General features: G+C 39.1%; 1 protein-coding gene across 9 annotated transcripts in view; it reads left to right on the plus strand.

The window, feature by feature from the left end:
* The window catches only part of LOC133236957 (cytidine monophosphate-N-acetylneuraminic acid hydroxylase), a 294,937-nt gene that overhangs the window by 256,428 nt on the left and 20,855 nt on the right, over positions 1–17,654 (plus strand). For 7 of the 9 annotated variants that reach the window (XM_061399275.1, XM_061399276.1, XM_061399274.1 and 4 more), the window contains 6 exons: positions 4,505–4,614; positions 6,790–6,980; positions 10,558–10,705; positions 11,035–11,116; positions 11,863–12,000; positions 14,715–14,880. In XM_061399275.1, coding sequence (XP_061255259.1) covers positions 4,505–4,614; positions 6,790–6,980; positions 10,558–10,705; positions 11,035–11,116; positions 11,863–12,000; positions 14,715–14,880 — 835 coding nt within the window. The remainder of the gene's footprint in view (positions 1–4,504; positions 4,615–6,789; positions 6,981–10,557; positions 10,706–11,034; positions 11,117–11,862; positions 12,001–14,714; positions 14,881–17,654) is intronic. The other 2 variants (XM_061399278.1, XM_061399277.1) reach the window with 1 other exon arrangement.

Genomic DNA, 17,654 nt, shown 5'->3' on the forward strand with positions numbered 1-17,654 from the left:
CAGGGTAATAAAATTGCCCTCATAAAGTAAGTTGGGAAGTGTTCCCTCCTCTTCTATTTATTGGAAGAGCTTGTGAAGTATTGGTGTTGGTTCTTCTTTAGTCATTAGGTCAGATTCACCAGTGAAGCTATCTAGGCTTAGACTAATGTTTGTGAAGGTTTTTGTTTACTAATTAAATCTGTTATTTGTTATGGGTCTTCTCAGGTATTCTATTTCTTCTCATTAGTTTTGTTAATTTGTTTCTTCCTAAGAATTTCTCATTTCATCTGGGTTATCAATTTGTTGATGTATAATAATCATAATATTTCCTTGTATTCTTTTTTATTCTGTAAAGTTGATAGTAACATCCCCTTTTTCATTCTTGATTTTAGTAATTTGAGCCCTTTCTCTCTTTTATTAGTCTAGCTGAAGGTTTGAAAATTTTGTTAATCTTTTCAAAGAGCATATTCCTGTTTTCATTTTTTCTTATTTTTCTAGTATCAATTCTGTTTATTTTAGCTCTTTTAAATATGTCCTTTCTTTTGTTTGTTTTGGGTTTAGTTTATGCCTCTTTTTCTAATTTCATGAGATGGAAGGTTAGGTTTTTTACTTGAGATCTTTTTAATTACAAATGTGTACTGGTATAAATTTCATTATATGCACTATACTGTATTAGCTGCATTCCATAAGTTTCAGCATGTTATATTTTCATTTTTATTTGTCTCAAAGTATTTTCTAACTTCTCTTGTGATTTTCTTCTTTAAACCATTTGTATTTAGGAGTATATTGTTTGTTTCTACATATTTCTGAATTTTCCAACTTTCTTCTCTTATTGGTATCTAATTTCATTTCATTGTGGTCAGGGAACATACTTTATATGACTTGAAACTTTTAAATTTATTGACATTTGTTTTTTGGCCTAACATATGGTTTGTACTGGTTTGTGGAGATATTTCACATGTACCTGAGAAGAATGTGTATTCTGTATTTGGGGGGAGTGTTATCTGTTGGGTCTGGTTGGTTTATAGTGTTGTTCAAGTCTTCTGTTTCTTTGTTGATTTTCAGTCTAGCTCCATCTTCAGTCATCTTTTTAGGCATATTTTTATAACTAATTATAATTACTCTCTATATTATTTTTGTATCCTGTTTTTGTCTTGTTAATATGTCAGATTCTATATATACATACTTTTAAGTATGCTTACATTAAAACTTTATTTAGCCAGTTCTCTGCTGTTGACATTTATGCTGTTCACAGATTTTTTCTTTTTTTTTTTGCCTTCAAAACCAAAACTGTGATCTTTATGCTTAAGAACTTCTCTGTTTTTGGAGTTATTTTTGTAAGATAGTTGCATTACTGGCAAAAGGGTATGAGTAATTATTTTGGGGGGAGCTTCCCTGGTGGCTCAGACAGTAAAGAGTCTGCCTGCAATGTGGGAGACCTGGGTTTGATCCCTGGATCAGGGAGATCCCCTGGAGAAGGAAATGGCAACCCACTCTAGCATATTGCCTGAAGAATTCCATGGACAGAGGAGCCTAATGGGCTACAGTCCACGGGGTTGCAAAGAGTCGGACATGACTGAGCGCCGTTCACACATACACCCAATTAATGTATTTACCCATATTTAACATTTTGTACACCTTAACGTAAAGATGGGCTCCACAGGGACTAATAACCTAAATGAGAAAGGTAAGACCGTAAAAGTAATGGAAGAAGTATAGAATATCTTTGTGACCTAGAGATTGGTGACTTCCTGACAAACAGCATTTCAAAAGTACAGCTCAAAAGGCAACCCCCCGCCTACACACACACACAAAACCCTGGTAAATATGAACTCATCAGTACTAAAGATTTCTGCTAAATGGAGGACACAGACAAAGACATATAATAGTTTGGGTGATTATCTTTCAATATTTACAACCAACAGGAGAATATGTTCTAGCATATAAGAAGAAAGTGAAAGGGGTTAGTCACTCAGTCCTGTCCGATTCTTTGTGACCCCATGGACTGTAACCCGCCAGGCTCCTCTGTCCAGAGGATTTCCCAGGCAAGAATACTGGAGTGGGTTGCCATTCTCTTAAGTAAAGCAAATTGACAAGAAAGGATAGGAAGCTCAATACAAAAATGAAGAACAGGTATCAACTAGCATTTTACCGATGAATCCCCAAAGGTCAATAAGCATATGAAAATATGCTTAAATTCGTTAATTATCAGAAAACTGCTAACCAAAGCAATGAGATGTTACTGTAGGGTTTTTTTATTGGTAAAAATAAACCAAGGAACTGCCAAATGTTGTCAGAGATATAAAGATATAAAAATCTTCATGCATGTGGCAGAGATGTGGCCGGTGCAGCTATGCTAGAGAATAATCCAACAGTGATTAGTCAGAGGAGGTTTATGGACCATACACCGTGATCCATCAGTCTCACTTCTGTGTATGCACCGGAGAAATCTTGTGGTGATGGAGTCAAGGAGGGTAAATCAGTAAAATGTGGTGAACCACAGAATACTAACTTACAGTTAGAGGAAGTGGACTAGATGTACACGTGGCAACATGAAAGAATCTTAAAAACAGAGTATTGAGTGAAAAAGAGTAAGAAACAGACTGGAGACCCAGTACCATTTATATGAATTAAAATGCACACATAAAATATAATGCATACTTTGCCTGAGCATTTAAATGATAATCCTGTAGGAGAGGAGAGAGAAATAACAATGAGAAACAGATAAAGGGAATAAGTAAATAAATAAGTAAGTACGTAGCTTTGCCTGGACTGAGTATAATGTGTCATGAACTAAAAAATATGGTTAACCTGGTCCTCTTTACTTGAGGTCCTAAATGAATAAATGAGTCCATTATTCATTCATCCATTCTTTAGTATGTATTGCATTACAGTCCATTTTTTAGAATGACCCAGTTTTTGTTCCCACTAACTAGTTAATAAGCTTTCCTTTCTCCTCATACTTTACCAGCTTGAGGCATTCTTAGTTTTTCAGACTTTTCTCATTTGAATCAAAAAAATAGCATCACTGTTGTTTTAAATTAAGCTTGTTTCTCAAGTATGATGCTAATATATTTTCCAAACATGTTTGCCAGTTTTCATTGGTGGTAGAACTTTTTCATCTTACATTTGTATATATTCAGATTTTCCACTGGAATTGTTTCCATTGCTATTAAATTTAGAAGTCCTCCCTTTGATATTCTATTTTTAGCCACTCGGAAGCTTCTCATTGTGTCTTTAATAAACTAGATAATAAACTAGAATACTTAAATAACCAGTTGCACAGCACCATTGTTAGATAGCCCTTCCTTTTCCACCCTCTCTTAGAATATTAAAGCTGTTTAATAACTGTTACTTAATAACTAGGGTTTCCCAGGTTGCAATAGTGGTAAAGAATCCACCTCCCAATGCAGGAGATGCAGGAAACATGGGTTCAATTCCTGGGTTGGGAAGGTCCCCTGGAGTAGGAAGTAGCAATCCACTCCAGTATTCTTGCCTAGAAAATCCCATGGACACAGGAGCGTGGTGGGCTACAGTTCATGGGGTCACAAAGAGTTAGACACGACTGAGCAACTGAGCACACACATTTCTTTTCCTGCTTTTCTTAAGAGAGAACAATTCTAAAGAAGGAAAATCTTTACGAGTGGTTATCAGTGCAGTTTTCTGAGAATCTACCATAATACTTTGTACTTTTGAGTTGATATTTGTTATTAATAGTATATAGTCTTATCAATACTGAGCTTTCTCTTTAACTCTTCATTCTTGAAAGATAAAATAATTGCCATAATAATATTATTATTGATTAAATGCTTTCTTTGTGCCAGGCATAGTGCTAGACACTGTTGGATCTCTTATATTGTTTACTGTCTACAACAACTCTATGAAGTATGTGTCATAACTTTATTTTATGATCAGGCAACTGCAGCCCAGGATGTTGATAATAAGCATCTCAGTCACCATCCCCACCCTAGTGTTTCCAAATCCAGCACTCTTTCTATTTCGTGACACTGTTTTCCAGCAATGATATAGCCTGAAAATAATAATAAAATGTATCTTTATTGTATTGCTTGCATTTTCAAGGGCACAGTTTAATAATAGTGGTGATATTAAATGTCCTTTGTGTATTTCTGATTTTATTAAGAAAGCCAGTTGTGTTTTGCTATTAAATAAGTTGATAACTCTTATTAGGAAAATGCTAATTAATGTGCTTCTATTAAATTCTTAAACAGTATTTAAAAGATATAAAAATAATAAACCACCATGTGCCCAGCACTCAGCTTAAGACATGCCTGAGATTCCATGAGCTCCTTAAGTGTAGTATGAATAAAAGAAATGAATGGGTGTCAGTCTTCAGCCCTCATCTCAGTAGGTATTGCTTGACCTAAATTAGCATTGCTTTTTCTTTCTGATTTCCTTTGATTTTTGTACTCTGAGTATCTGAGCCATACATTTCTATTTCAGTGATGCTTTTTAAACATAATTTTGTTGTTGTTATTAATTCAAATTTGTTCCCCTTTGGTTCTAGTTGTGGAAGAGAGTGAAGAAAATGAACTTTTGCTTCTAGAACTGAATCCTCCTAACCCCTGGGATTCAGAGCCCAGATCTCCTGAAGATTTGGCTTTTGGGGAAGTTCAGGTAAGGAAACATTAAATTATAATTATCTTAAAAATAAAACTAAGATACACACACACACATATATATTTTATATTACCTTGAATATTCTTGGATGTGGCTACTTAGGACTAATAGTATAGTTATCCTGAACTCTTGAGCAAATTTTTTAGAAACACCCAGAATTTGGCAGGGATTACAAGGTAATATCAGAGAAGGCAATGGCAACCCACTTCAGTACTCTTGCCTGGAAAATCCCATGGACGGAGGAGCCTGGAAGGCTGCAGTCCATGGGGTCGCTAAGAGTTGGGCACGACTGAGCAATTTCACTTTCATTTTTCACTTTCATGCATTGGAGAAGGAAATGGCAACCCACTCCAGTACTCTTGCCTGGAGAATCCCAGGGACAGAGGAGCCTAGTGGGCTGCTGTCTATGGGGTCGCACAAAGTCGGACACAACTGGAGCGACTTAGCAGCAGCAGCAGCAGCACAAGGTAATATATCCAGAAAAAAAAAAAAAAAAAAGGCAGAAAAACTTTTAGCAGAGGTCCCAAAGGAGAGTCATGCAAAACTATGGAAGAAATTCAGAAATTTCCCTTGATTCCAAATCACTGTCAGATTAAACGACCAGTTGTCTTATCTCTGCATATTGCCCTGAGATCTTTACAAACCTTGTGCACTTCCTACATTTAAAAGAGTTTCCTCCAGAGAAAATGCTTTGGTAGTTTGAGAGAATTAAACAATCCAAAATGATTTTTTCTGATGTATCTGGGAAGCTTGTGGAAATGGGCTGTTACTTTTCTGAGGAAGCAAAAGGGACCCTATCCAGAATAGGCATAATCATCTGAATTTGATTTGTTGACTTCTCCTTACCCTCGCTTTTGGCCTCTCACCCTGGAGTTTCTACCCCGCCCTCTGCTGCTGGGTGTTTTCCTTTATCCGATGAGTGTGCCAGATCAGAGGAAGGGAGTGAAGCACTAATTTAGAATCCTCGAGTCTGTGCCAGTTTCTAAGTCATTGTTTATAGCCATTTTCAGAGGACCCTGACTCCCTGAGCGAGTCAGCAGGTAAGTTAGAAGAGAAAAGTCTCACAAGCCTGTTTCTCCAGGCTGTGTGGCTATGCCAGCCCCACGTCGTGTGGCCTCCACCTGTAGCAGCTCGAAGAAGGATCTCAGTTCCCCGACCAGAGATTGAGGTCAGGCTGCAGCAGTGAGAATGCCGAATCCTAGCCCACTGGACCATGAGGGCCAGTGGCCCTGGTTTGTCTGCTTTGTAGAAATAAATTTCAAAGAGATGGAAAATAGTGAAACAGATAAAGTATTTATTAGGAGGAAAGATGTACATGTGAATAGATAGAGGGCTCAGAGAGAAAGAGTCATGCCTTTGTGGTAGTTTAAATCACTTGTATGGGGCATTTCTTTGGGGTTTCCTTTGGCCAGTCGTCTTGCTTTGCCGGGTTCTGAGTCGTGTTTGGTTCACCTCAGGGTCCTCCTATGTGTGCACCTGCATCTCTTGGCCAAGGTGGATCTAGTGAGGAGGCCTACGGGAAGGTTCACATCACTTACCACGTGGTGGTGTCCTCTCCCTATTTGACCTGAGTAGCCTCTCTGCGCGTGTAGTTGGAAGGTCTCCTTGACCTTAAGAATGAAGAACATGTGGTCTTTTTACCTCTTATCTGGACAGGGCTCAGTTTCTCCTCCTTCCTCCTATTATCTTTGTCTTGGAGTATCTGTCCACAGGGGACAGACTCCAGCTGCCCAGCCAGGGCCCACCTGTCTCCTGCCTCAAACCCACCAAGAATCATTCATCATTCATTCAGTGGCTATTTCCAGCCAGTCTGGCATTTAAATCCCTAAGTATCTACCATCACATCTCTAATGGCCTTTCCTTGTAAATTGTGCTTTGAAAGACTGATGGCAAAAGATATTCTGCAGTGCAGACTGTAAATAAGCATTTAGGAGCTAATTTAGATAGAGTAGAGCTGGATGAATCGGTTTGACACCTGAAATCCACCACGAGTATTTCTTTCCTAACAAAGCAGTAATGTGTACCAGGAGTTGTTTTCTATATAAAGGTCCCCACCTCACTGAACACGCTCAGGAGCAAAGTTCTCCAATGTGACTTGTCCACTAACCAGCCCAGTTCATTGTTGCTGACTGACGATGACTCAATAATCTGATTCTCACTGTCTTCTGACAGATAACATACCTTACTCATGCCTGCATGGACCTCAAGCTGGGGGACAAGAGGATGGTGTTTGACCCGTGGTTAACGGGTCCTGCTTTTGCCCGAGGATGGTGGTTACTACATGAGCCTCCATCTGATTGGCTGGAGAGGCTGTGCCAAGCGGACCTAATTTACATCAGTCACATGCACTCAGACCACCTGAGGTAATGAAGTCTGAGCACTGAACTCTGAAGGAAATGCTGCAGTAACGGCATCACTGGTTTTCAGGTTCTTTTGTGATCCCTGATCAATTTGAGGCCGATTCAGTGGGGCTGATGAGAAGAGAACTAACTTGGATAAATGCGTATGTTTGTGTAGCATAATGTTTAAAGTGTTTTCATGCTTTGGTGGTTTACTCACTAAGTCGTGTCCGACTCTTGCGACCCTGTCAAGCTCCTCTGTTAGTGGGATTCTCCAGGCAAGAATCTGGAATGGGTTGCCATTTCTTTCTCCAGGGGACCTTCCCGACCCAGGAATCCAACCCAGGTCTCCTGCCTTGCAGGCAGATTCTTTACCGACTGAACTTTGAGGGACGATATTTTCATGCTTTATACCATTACAAATGCAAAAGGGGCCATTGTGGGAGTAAGACAGGAGTTAATAACTCTCCACGCTGTCACTTCCCACCCTCAGGCTACTTGGTAAAAGTCTAGGTTTAAGGATCATCAATGTTGACTCCCTTTTTCAGTTCAACTTTTATGGCAGGGACCAGTACACAGGTGTAACTCTTCTCAGTTTTACAAGCCATATGGTTGGTGTTACAGTGACTTAGTTCAGCTGTGGTAGTACAAGAGCAGCCATAAATGGTCCTCAGTCAGCCTGATTGTCTTCTAATAAATCTGATTTATGGACAATGACATGTGAATATCATAAAGTTTTCATGGATCACCAGATAGGATTGTCCTTTTGATTTCCTTCTCAACCATTTAAAAAGGTAAAAGGCATTCATAGACTATAGCAGCAGGTTGCTGTGGTTTGCCAACTCTTGATTCATAGCATTTCAACAATGAGCTCCCACCTTTTGAACTCTGAGTCCACTTCATCCTTTACTGAAACCACAGCTGTGTGATGCTAAGGATAGGAACTGAAACTTCCTTAACCCAGGTCATTAACAGGAAGTAGAAACAAGAGCTTGAATTTATAATCATCAACAGGAAGGGAAAAGAGAAGCTTGAATTTATAAAACCACAGCCATTTGCAAATGAACGGTTACCAAAAGAGATGGGGTCAGATTTCCAACCCCTGGTTTCATTTCAGGGTCCTCCTTCTTCATCCTTATTTAGAAGTTTGTGTCACAGCTTCTAGGGTGCTGATATAAACATATAGCCCTGCCCACTTGTTCTAACATGAAGCAATTTCACCTTACTTTTCTTTGCTGTGACTTTAGGTGACAAAGTTCACATGAAGGAGACTCTTTGATAGAAATGTCCATGATGAGGGGAAGTATGTTTGCTGGTTGACCGGCCCCTTGATTTTTCTATTGAAAGTATATTGAAAGCATATGAGATCTCTAAGGCATGAATATGTTCTCTCTCTCCTCTTTAAGGAAACTAAAAGCTTAAGTAGTTAGCTGCTTTAGTAACAAATTACCTGCAATACACAAAAACTGAACATCACCCACAGGGATATTGTGCTAAGATTAAAAATCTGCTATGGACTGCGTGATACCTTTGATCCATGCAAGCTTCTGGAACCAAAGATGTACAACTGCAGAATTATGAAAGTTCTGGGTTCACGCATTGTGTAATAACAGCATGTGGAGCTAATTTTATGCAGGTGGTATAGAGAAAACAGTATCACATAAACTAAGTGCTTGCTTTATAGTACCTGTTAAAAGATGTCCATGGTCCTGTGTGTCAGTTGCTCAGTTGTGTCAGACTCTGTGACCCCATGGACTGTAGCCCAGCAGGCTCCTCTGTTCATGGAATTTTCCAGGCAAGAATCCTGGAGTAGTTTGCTATTTCCTACTCCAGGGGATCTTCCCAGGGATCAAACCCCGGTCCCCTGCACTTTTTACGGTCTGAGCTACCAAGGGAGAAGCAAGGGGGAAAGCCCAGTGTACTGGGCTGTAGAAAACAGTCTTTAGTCAAACAAATGTGATTTGTTATGTAAATACATGAGTATTATATTGGGCTTCCCAGATGGTGCTAGTGATACAGTACCTGCCTCCCAATGTAGGTGATGTAAGAGATGCGGTTTCGATCTCTGGGTCTGGAAACCCCCCTGGAGGAGGGCATGGCAACCAACTCCAGTATTCTTGCTTGGAGAATCCCATGGACAGAAGAGCCTGGCAGGCACAGTCCATAGGGTCACAAAAAGAAGGATACAACTGAAATCACTTAGCAGCAGCACACATGAGTATCATAATGAATAATACTTGTAGATGCCAGTGAGAATTATCAACAATTTAAAAATCACAAAGCAATAAACATTGATTTTAGAATAACCTATCCTAACTCCCAAAGTCCCTTAAAGTAGATTTAAGTGGTTAACCCAGAGATTGAAGACTTATTCAAAGAATCCTTGATTTTTTGAAGCCTTTGTTTTTAAAGAAGAAAACATACCGGTTTTTTCCCCTCCAGATTCTACTTATTTAATATAGGTCTGGAACTTGAATATTAGTTAATGAGTAGTTATTAAGTATAGTTAATAAGTGCTGATATGCTGATTTTGTTTATGCTTTTCTTATTATTAAATGTCTTATTTCACCTGATATTATACTCTATGCACAAGTCTGATTCTTAAGCCAGACAGCATATTCATTTAAGTTGTAATTGCCTTCTAGTAGAAGAAGCACTAAGTTTAGGATCATAAAACCTGAATTTTAATACCAATTTACTATTTGTTAACCATATATTTCTGAATATGTGTTCTCATTTATTAAAAACAAACAAAAACATAGAGCTTTTCTCTTTTTTTTGGTGAGAAGAAATAAAATACCATAAATAAAATACTAGTGAAAATGCCTAAGACCATGATTGATATATAAGAGTTACCTAAACAGCCTTTTGTTTATTATTCATGTTTTGCCACACCCCACAGTAGCATATAATCCTTTGATGTAATGAATACTCAGAAATGAGAGTTGACAATCTGTGAAGATGTTCAAAAGTGCTCGGATGGTTAATTGTATACTGAGTTGGAATTACTCCAAATGGTGAATGTTATTTTCTTCTACACTAAATTTTACTGTCTTGCCTAGCTGGTAACTGACTCTCCTTAAGGACAAATCATTCATTCTACATGCCACCATGTGGCTATCAATCTGTTGACAGTTGAAAAAGCACCCCTAATGACAGGCAATTCACAGGTTCTCCTCGTTTTCTGACCAAGACCTTTCTTTTATTGGGAGCTGCTGGTTGAGAGGTGAGAAAAAATGAAGATTCTGGAGACCTTCACCTACCAGAAACCTCTTCAAGCAGGAGTTTTCCACTTTGTACCTTCTGTTAGAACTACCCTTTTTCAAAGCAGCATCAGTATGGAAAATGGAATTTGCACTCCTGGTTTGATGTATATGCTGTGGTATATGATATGTTTTCCCAATAAAGAGGAATCTGCTAGGAAATTCCCCTCATTGTTACAGTCAACCTTGAGGGAAAACCCTGTTTTTTGGACTCGGGAGGGTCTGGTTTTTCTGTTCCTTGCTTCTTGGTCAACATGTTGGTGTGAGGGGCAAGCTGTCTCTTATACTAGATGATCCAGTTTTTTCACCTTTCAAACTTCCCATCTTTCTGATCCTAGTTACCCCACACTGAAGAAGCTTGCTGGGAGAAGACCAGATATCCCCATTTATGTTGGAAAAACAGAAAGACCTGTATTTTGGAATCTGAATCAGAGTGGTGTCCAGTTGACTAATATCAATGTAGTGCCATTTGGAATATGGCAGCAGGTCAGATATCAGTGTTTTTTTCCACACTTTTCAGTTATATTTTCTGGGGGTAAATTTTAAGTGAGGTAGTTGCTTTAATACTGAAGAAACAATGACTTACTTTTTCCATATGTAGTACTATGTAAGTATGTATTACTGTATAAATCTCTATTTGGGCTAAAATAAAAGGTGGCTTTTCTCTCCATAAATCAATGGCATGACTTTACTGGATAATAAATCTAATTCTGAATAAAAGGGATTTCTTTCCAGAAGAGATGATCATTTACTCAAATATTGAACAAAAAGCCAAACTGACATAAACAGTGGTTGGTTTTATTGTTAAATTCCAGGTAGACAAAAATCTCCGATTCATGATCTTGATGGATGGCATTCATCCTGAAATGGACACTTGCATTATCGTGGAATACAAAGGTATTTTCTTATTTTCATCAGCAATGAAAAATGAAACATACTCTTGGTAGGAAGGATAATGATAGCTATCCAAAGTTCCATCCTATCTTCATCTTCTTCTTCCATCTTCATTTTCCATAAGATATAGTATGTTCTATCCCTGTCTTAGGAAAATGGACTGTCACTGAGATAATCTCAGAAAATCTGTCACTCAGAGAAAAAATTAGCAGTAACATACTCTGTGTGGTGACAGGTGCAAGGATTTTTTTCATAAGGGAAGAGATACTCTATATTACCCCTATAAGTGATGGACAGGGAGGCCTGGTGTGCTGCGATTCATGGGGTCGCAAAGAGTCGGACACAACTGAGCAACTGAACTGAACTGAACTGAACATCTTCAAAACTGCCTTTATTAAGTGTTTTACTTTCATATTGACATATTATAATGCAATGTAATCATACACTTCTGCTTTTCATGTGAGAAGAGATGGCTTTACCCCAACAGTTATTAAATAGAATTTCCAAAAGGTTGAGAGATTTGTGTTGATTTGGTTATTTTTCCTCCCTGCATCATTTGAGCTCAACATCTGAAGATAGTTGGCTAAGGAAAGTAGTCTGTCTATGATCTTGAAGGAAATCAAGGTTATTATCCTCATCCAGAACCAACCAAATCAGTCAGGAGGAGTTTGATTTTGTTGGCCTAGGATTTCAAACTATGGTGTTCAAGATTTCACCTTGAGTATTTATGCCGCATAATTTTTCCACAGGTCATAAGATACTCAATACAGTGGATTGCACCAGACCCAATGGAGGAAGGCTGCCTATGAAGGTTGATTTGATGATGAGTGATTTTGCTGGAGGAGCATCAGGCTTTCCGATGACTTTCAGTGGTGGAAAGTTTACTGGTAATACTTGATTTCGAAGTGATGCCAGGGAGCAGGCATGGCATTTTGCTAAATGCTTTGCAAATCAATACAAAGATAACTAAAACATGGTTCTTCCCAGCAAGAAGCTTACAATCTTACTGGGAAACCAGACTTGCAAATCACAGATTGCAGACTAAAGTTCCCAGCTCAAAGCGTGCTAATGGGGCATGAAAGAAACACTAAGGGGATTAGGGAGCATCTCAGGATAAGTCAAGAAAAAGAATCATTTGGATCAATTGGATTCCTGATGTAGACCATAGAGCAGAACAGGAAGAGTCTGACATTGGTAATCCAGGCTTAAATGCTCTTGGTATGAGGTTCAGAATAGAGTGTGGGCACCTTGAGGTAGGCATATGCCCTTGGTTTGGTGGAATGCTCATACTGTGAGGGATGGGGCAAAGGAAGCCCCTCTAAAGTATGGGGTTATGGGGGTCTGGGGAGCAGGGAAAATAGGTAAATAGTGGTCAAAGAGTATAAACTTCCAGTTATAAGGTGAATATGTTCTGGGGGTGTGATGTACAGCATAGTGACTACAGTTAACACCATTGTGCTCTGTACTTGAAAGTTGCTAAAAGAGCAGATCTTATGTGTTCTAACACATGGAAAATGGTAACGAGGTGATGGAGGTAATAAGCTAACCTTATTGTGTAATCATTAGGCATGCATGCATGCAATGAAATCCCCATGGTGTGTACTTTAAACTTATGTAAAATTACACATCAGTTTTATCTCAAAGCTAGAAAAAATGTGCAATCCAAGGAAGAAGCACTTCTGCTCTGGGTCTAAGTGTAGTGCTAGGTTTGGGATGGGGGAGGGTGTGTAAGCGGTACATTTTGTTCACACTTTTGCTCAATACTAGCATTGAAAGTGCTTAATATATGTTCACTTAATAAATGCATATGTTTTGTAAGCGATCTCTGTTTAATGATGTGGCAGAAATGCCCTACTTGCAATATGAAGAAAGCCTTGTACAGTTCCTTCCTTTCTTCTCTTAAGTCTGTATTCATTGCTTCCCAGAATGTGTCACCATGTGAGACATAGAGGGGAGGTGCTGTCCTTAGTGGGTTAACAATGTGACTGGGGAGGCAACATATACCTACTAAAGGTAGCTAGCAGAATCCCATCCTTTTTTTTAAAGATTTATGTATTTGATTTTTGGCTGTACTGTCTTCATTGCTGTGCATGGGCTTTCTCTAGTTGCGGGGAGTTGGGGCTACTCTCTAGTTGCGGTGCATGGGCTTCTCATTGTGGTGGCCTCTCTTATTGCAGAGCACGGGCTCTAGGCATGGGGACCTCAGTAGTTGCGGTGCTTTGGCTCAGTAGTTGTAGCTCTTGGGCTCTAGAGTGCTGGCTCAGTAGTTATGGTGCACAGACTTAGTTGCTCCACAGCATGTGGGATCTTCCTGGACCAGGGATCAAACCCATGTCCCCTGTGTTAGCAGGATTCTTTACCACTGAGCCACCAGGGAAGTCCCAGAATGTCATTCTTATGTGAGTATGTGTATGTGTGTGTTTGCATGTGCACATATATTTAAGAAGGTCCAGAATATACCAGAACATTAATAATTAAATGTTAATAGTGATCAGGTCTAGCTTATGGATAATTTTTTTTTTTTTTCTGTCTCCTTGTCTGTGTTCAACAGATGTTCGTAGCAGTAGGAGGAGGAGCAGTTCCCTGACACAGTATCCCACATGCTCTGGGCCCTGCCTAAATTCTCAACTTCCTTTACTGTCTGTATCCCCATTGCTTGACCAATGTCAGCCCATACTGGCCTGCTTTTTGTTCCTTAGACTCGATACACCAGGCACATCCATGCCCTGGTCTTTGCATGTGCTGTTTCCACTGCCTGAAGTGCTATTACCCCTGACCTCCGCACAGTGGCCAATGCCTCTTCTATGTTTGTCTGTATTCTATGACTCCAATGTCATCTCCACTAACTGCCCTGTCTAATACCCACCTCCTCACCCCAGCCACTCTCTATCCCATGATCCTATTTTACCTCCTTCCTAGATCATCACTATTTGAAATAAACTTATTTACTTATTTATTATTTGCATCTTTCACTAGAATGACTGCTCCATGAGAGCAAGGAACTGCTTTTTCTTGTTCATCATTGTATTCTCCATGCCTTGAACCATGTGGGCTCATAGTAGGTGCTCAATAAATATTGAGCAAATGAATGAATGAGCAAATGAACAAGCTGTGAGGTAGGCATCACAATTCCACTTCACAGAGGAGAAAACAAACGTAAAGAATTTAAGTAGTGGAGCTGCATTTTGACCCTAAGTCTTAACTGACTCCAACATCCAGACCCTTGACCACTGCACACCCCCAGGGTGTAACAAACATGCTTTGCATTTATAATCCACCCAGATAGCAAAGCCATTTCCATGTAAGAAGAGCATTAAGCAATATGAGAATTACAGTGCTCTTAAAACATACATACGTGCAAGGTACAACTATACGTGCCACCCTGTGTATTCAGCTAGGTCCACATGAATTGCCATAAACAAGGAGAGGTTCAGTGTCCTTGGCTAATTCAGGAACGTTTTCCTAGTAACCAAATGAAATTTGCATAATAAAGCCACTAATGACAAAGAGTTTTGGTCTACATCTGAGTGTCAGCTGTCAATTTTTATCTCCTGAAAGATTTCTCTACTAGAGCTTTTGTTTTTCTCTGATTTCTGAACAGAGGAGACTAATCCAAACCCTGTCATTCCAGAGGAATGGAAAGCCCAGTTCATTAAAACAGAAAGGAAGAAACTCCTGAACTACAAGGCTCGGCTGGTGAAGGACCTACAACCCCGAATTTATTGCCCCTTTGCTGGGTATTTTGTGGAATCCCACCCCTCAGACAAGTATGGCTGGACATTTTGTATAACGTATTTACACACGAGTTAATGTATTCTGGGATGAATGATTTAGTTGTAAATGCAACACAGAATGAGAGAGAATAATTGGTAGAAATCTGGAGTTTATTTAACAAGCTGCCTGAGAACGGAGAGCATGAATGAAAGCAATGCTTGGCAGCTAGAGTTAATCCAGATAGATTTTTGTCCAGAAGGATCCTGGAAAGGATAAAGGCAAGTTATATGTATTCAGTATACACTAGAAATTGAACTGGGGCATTTAATCAAGTCATTTAGTTTTCTCAATGACACTGTAAGGTAGGTATCATTATGCCTATTCAAGTTGGTTGAAACTCAGGGGCTAAGAGATTTGCCCAAATCACTCTGTTGGAAACACTGGAGTTAAGAAATGAATCCTGGTATGCTTAGCTCTGGAGCTCTTTTCTCTACACCACACTATATCTCAGAATAGAGACTGTATCATTATCAAGTTATAGTCTCATTTTTGAGTGTCTGAAAGGATTTCTCTTGCAGCAGCATAACTTCTAGATCTTGTTTTTCAAGTGTATTTTTTGGAGGCCAGTGAGTTTTCTTTGAGAATGTTTGAAGGTTTTCATTTTAATGGTCACATGAAGTTTGGAGGAGCAGAGTCTCTAGACCTGATCCAGCATTACCTGGTATCTGTTCTGATTGCTTGGTGTCAGGAGAAAGGGCCAGGAGATCCCAGGGGAGGGTCAGATGACTGGAACAGCAAGAAGGACAGTCAGAGAGGCAGCTCTGAGCCAAATGGCATGGAACCATTTCAATATTTTAGCAACTATTATGCCTCCTAGCTGAGCATCAGTTCTGTCCTTTAAACAATGGGAAAAGGAGCAGACACAAAGATTTTGCTGCCATTTACAGCTCTCACACATCACACTATATGGAAATACCCAAGAACTGAGGAACTGGACTGTGGTGATATTTTGCACTCCATACTGTCTTGAACGGTGATGAGCATCTGTTAAAAGATGTAAAGAGAAAGTATGTCCAAGATCAATCTGAGAGAGTCTGCTGGAGAAGGTGAAACAGGGTGTCATTCTATTACTTTCATGTTCTAAGCTATGGGTCACTCAAGGGAAAAGTAAAAATTGATAGAAATATTTACCACATGACACCAGAGAATATTAAAGTCAGGACAGTGAGGAAGTATTTCTGAGCTTGAATTAAAAAAAAAAAAAAAAAGACCCAGAGGATTTCCTTATTTGGCTTCATGTTATGCGTTTCATGTCAAACCTTATAGTCTGAAGGCAGATAAGTTAAGCATCCTTAGGGATGACCTTTTGGTCTAAGGCTTGACCAGAGAAGAGGAATTAGATAAAATAACAGACATTTGAAGTGTTTTAATCTATTATGGAAAATGTGAGAAGGAAATAACTGTTTTGCAGGGGACCCACAAAAGGGATCTCTGCCTGAAAGGTTAAGAATGGACCAGGTGGCTTAGAGAGGTAGAGAGACAGTCTGTATCTGTGGAAAAACAGAAATACGGGCAGAGAAAAAGAATGCATTGTATTCATGGAAGAATTCAAGTAACTGGATTTCTAGTCATCAACTATGAAGACTAGCAGGTAGTAAAATAGTATTTTTGAAGTACTAACTGGAGAAGGCAATGGCACCCCACTCCAGTACTCTTGCCTGGAAAATCCCGTGGACAGAGGAGCCTGGTAGGCTGCAGTCCATGGGGTCTCTAGGAGTCAGACTCGACTGAGCAACTTCACTTTCACTTTTCACTTTCGTGCACTGGAGAAGGAAATGGCAACCCACTCCAGTGTTCTTGCCTGGAGAATCCCAGGGATGGGGGAGCCTGGTGGGCTGCCGTCTCTGGGGTTGCACAGAGTTGGACACGACTGAAGCAACTTAGCAGCAGCAGCAGCAAGGAAAAAAAGAACGGTCAACACAGATTCTATATCCAGTGAAAATATCCTTCAAGAATGAAGGTAAGATAAAAACATTCCCAGATGAAAGGAAAACTAAGACAATTCATTACAAGAAGAGCTCCTTTAAGAGAAATGCCAAAGAAAGTTATACAGATAAAAGGAAAATGACTCTAGAGGGACACTTGTGGAGGAACCACACTACCCAATTGTAAGACTCACTATAAAACTACAGAAATCTGGGGAGCATGTGTATATCTGAAATTAAAAAAAAAAAAAAACTACAGAAATCAAGACAGCATGATATTGATGAGGGGATAAACACATAGGTAAGTGAAATAGAACCTGAAAATAGACCCACCTACATATAGCCATTTGATTTTTGACAAAGGTACAAAAACCATTCAACGGGGAAAGGATAGTTTTTTCAATGAATGTTATTTGAACAATTGGACATTCATGTGCAAAAAATGAACCTCAGTGTAAACCCCACACTGTATCCCCCAAAATAAGTCTAAATGGATCATAAATAAAAATGTAAATATAAAACTATGAAACTTTCAGAGGAAGATATAGGAGAAAATCTGCATGAGCTTGGGTTAAGCAAAGGCTTCTTAGATATGACACCAAAGCACAATAAGTTCAGTGAAAATTTTAATACATTGGGCTTTATCAAAACCAAAATGTTTACTCTGTGAAAGACACTACTAAGGGAGTAAAATGACAAGCTGCAGACTGTGAGAAAATGTTTGCAAGTCATATATCTGATTAACAATTTGTGTTTAAAATATATAATTAACTTTCAAAATTTAGTGTAAGGAAGCAAAGAACTAAAAAATAAATGGGCAAAATATTTAAATAAATTCTTCA

The sequence above is a fragment of the Bos javanicus genome, chromosome 23, assembly GCF_032452875.1.
Source record: "Bos javanicus breed banteng chromosome 23, ARS-OSU_banteng_1.0, whole genome shotgun sequence".
Taxonomy (NCBI): Eukaryota; Metazoa; Chordata; class Mammalia; order Artiodactyla; family Bovidae; genus Bos; species Bos javanicus.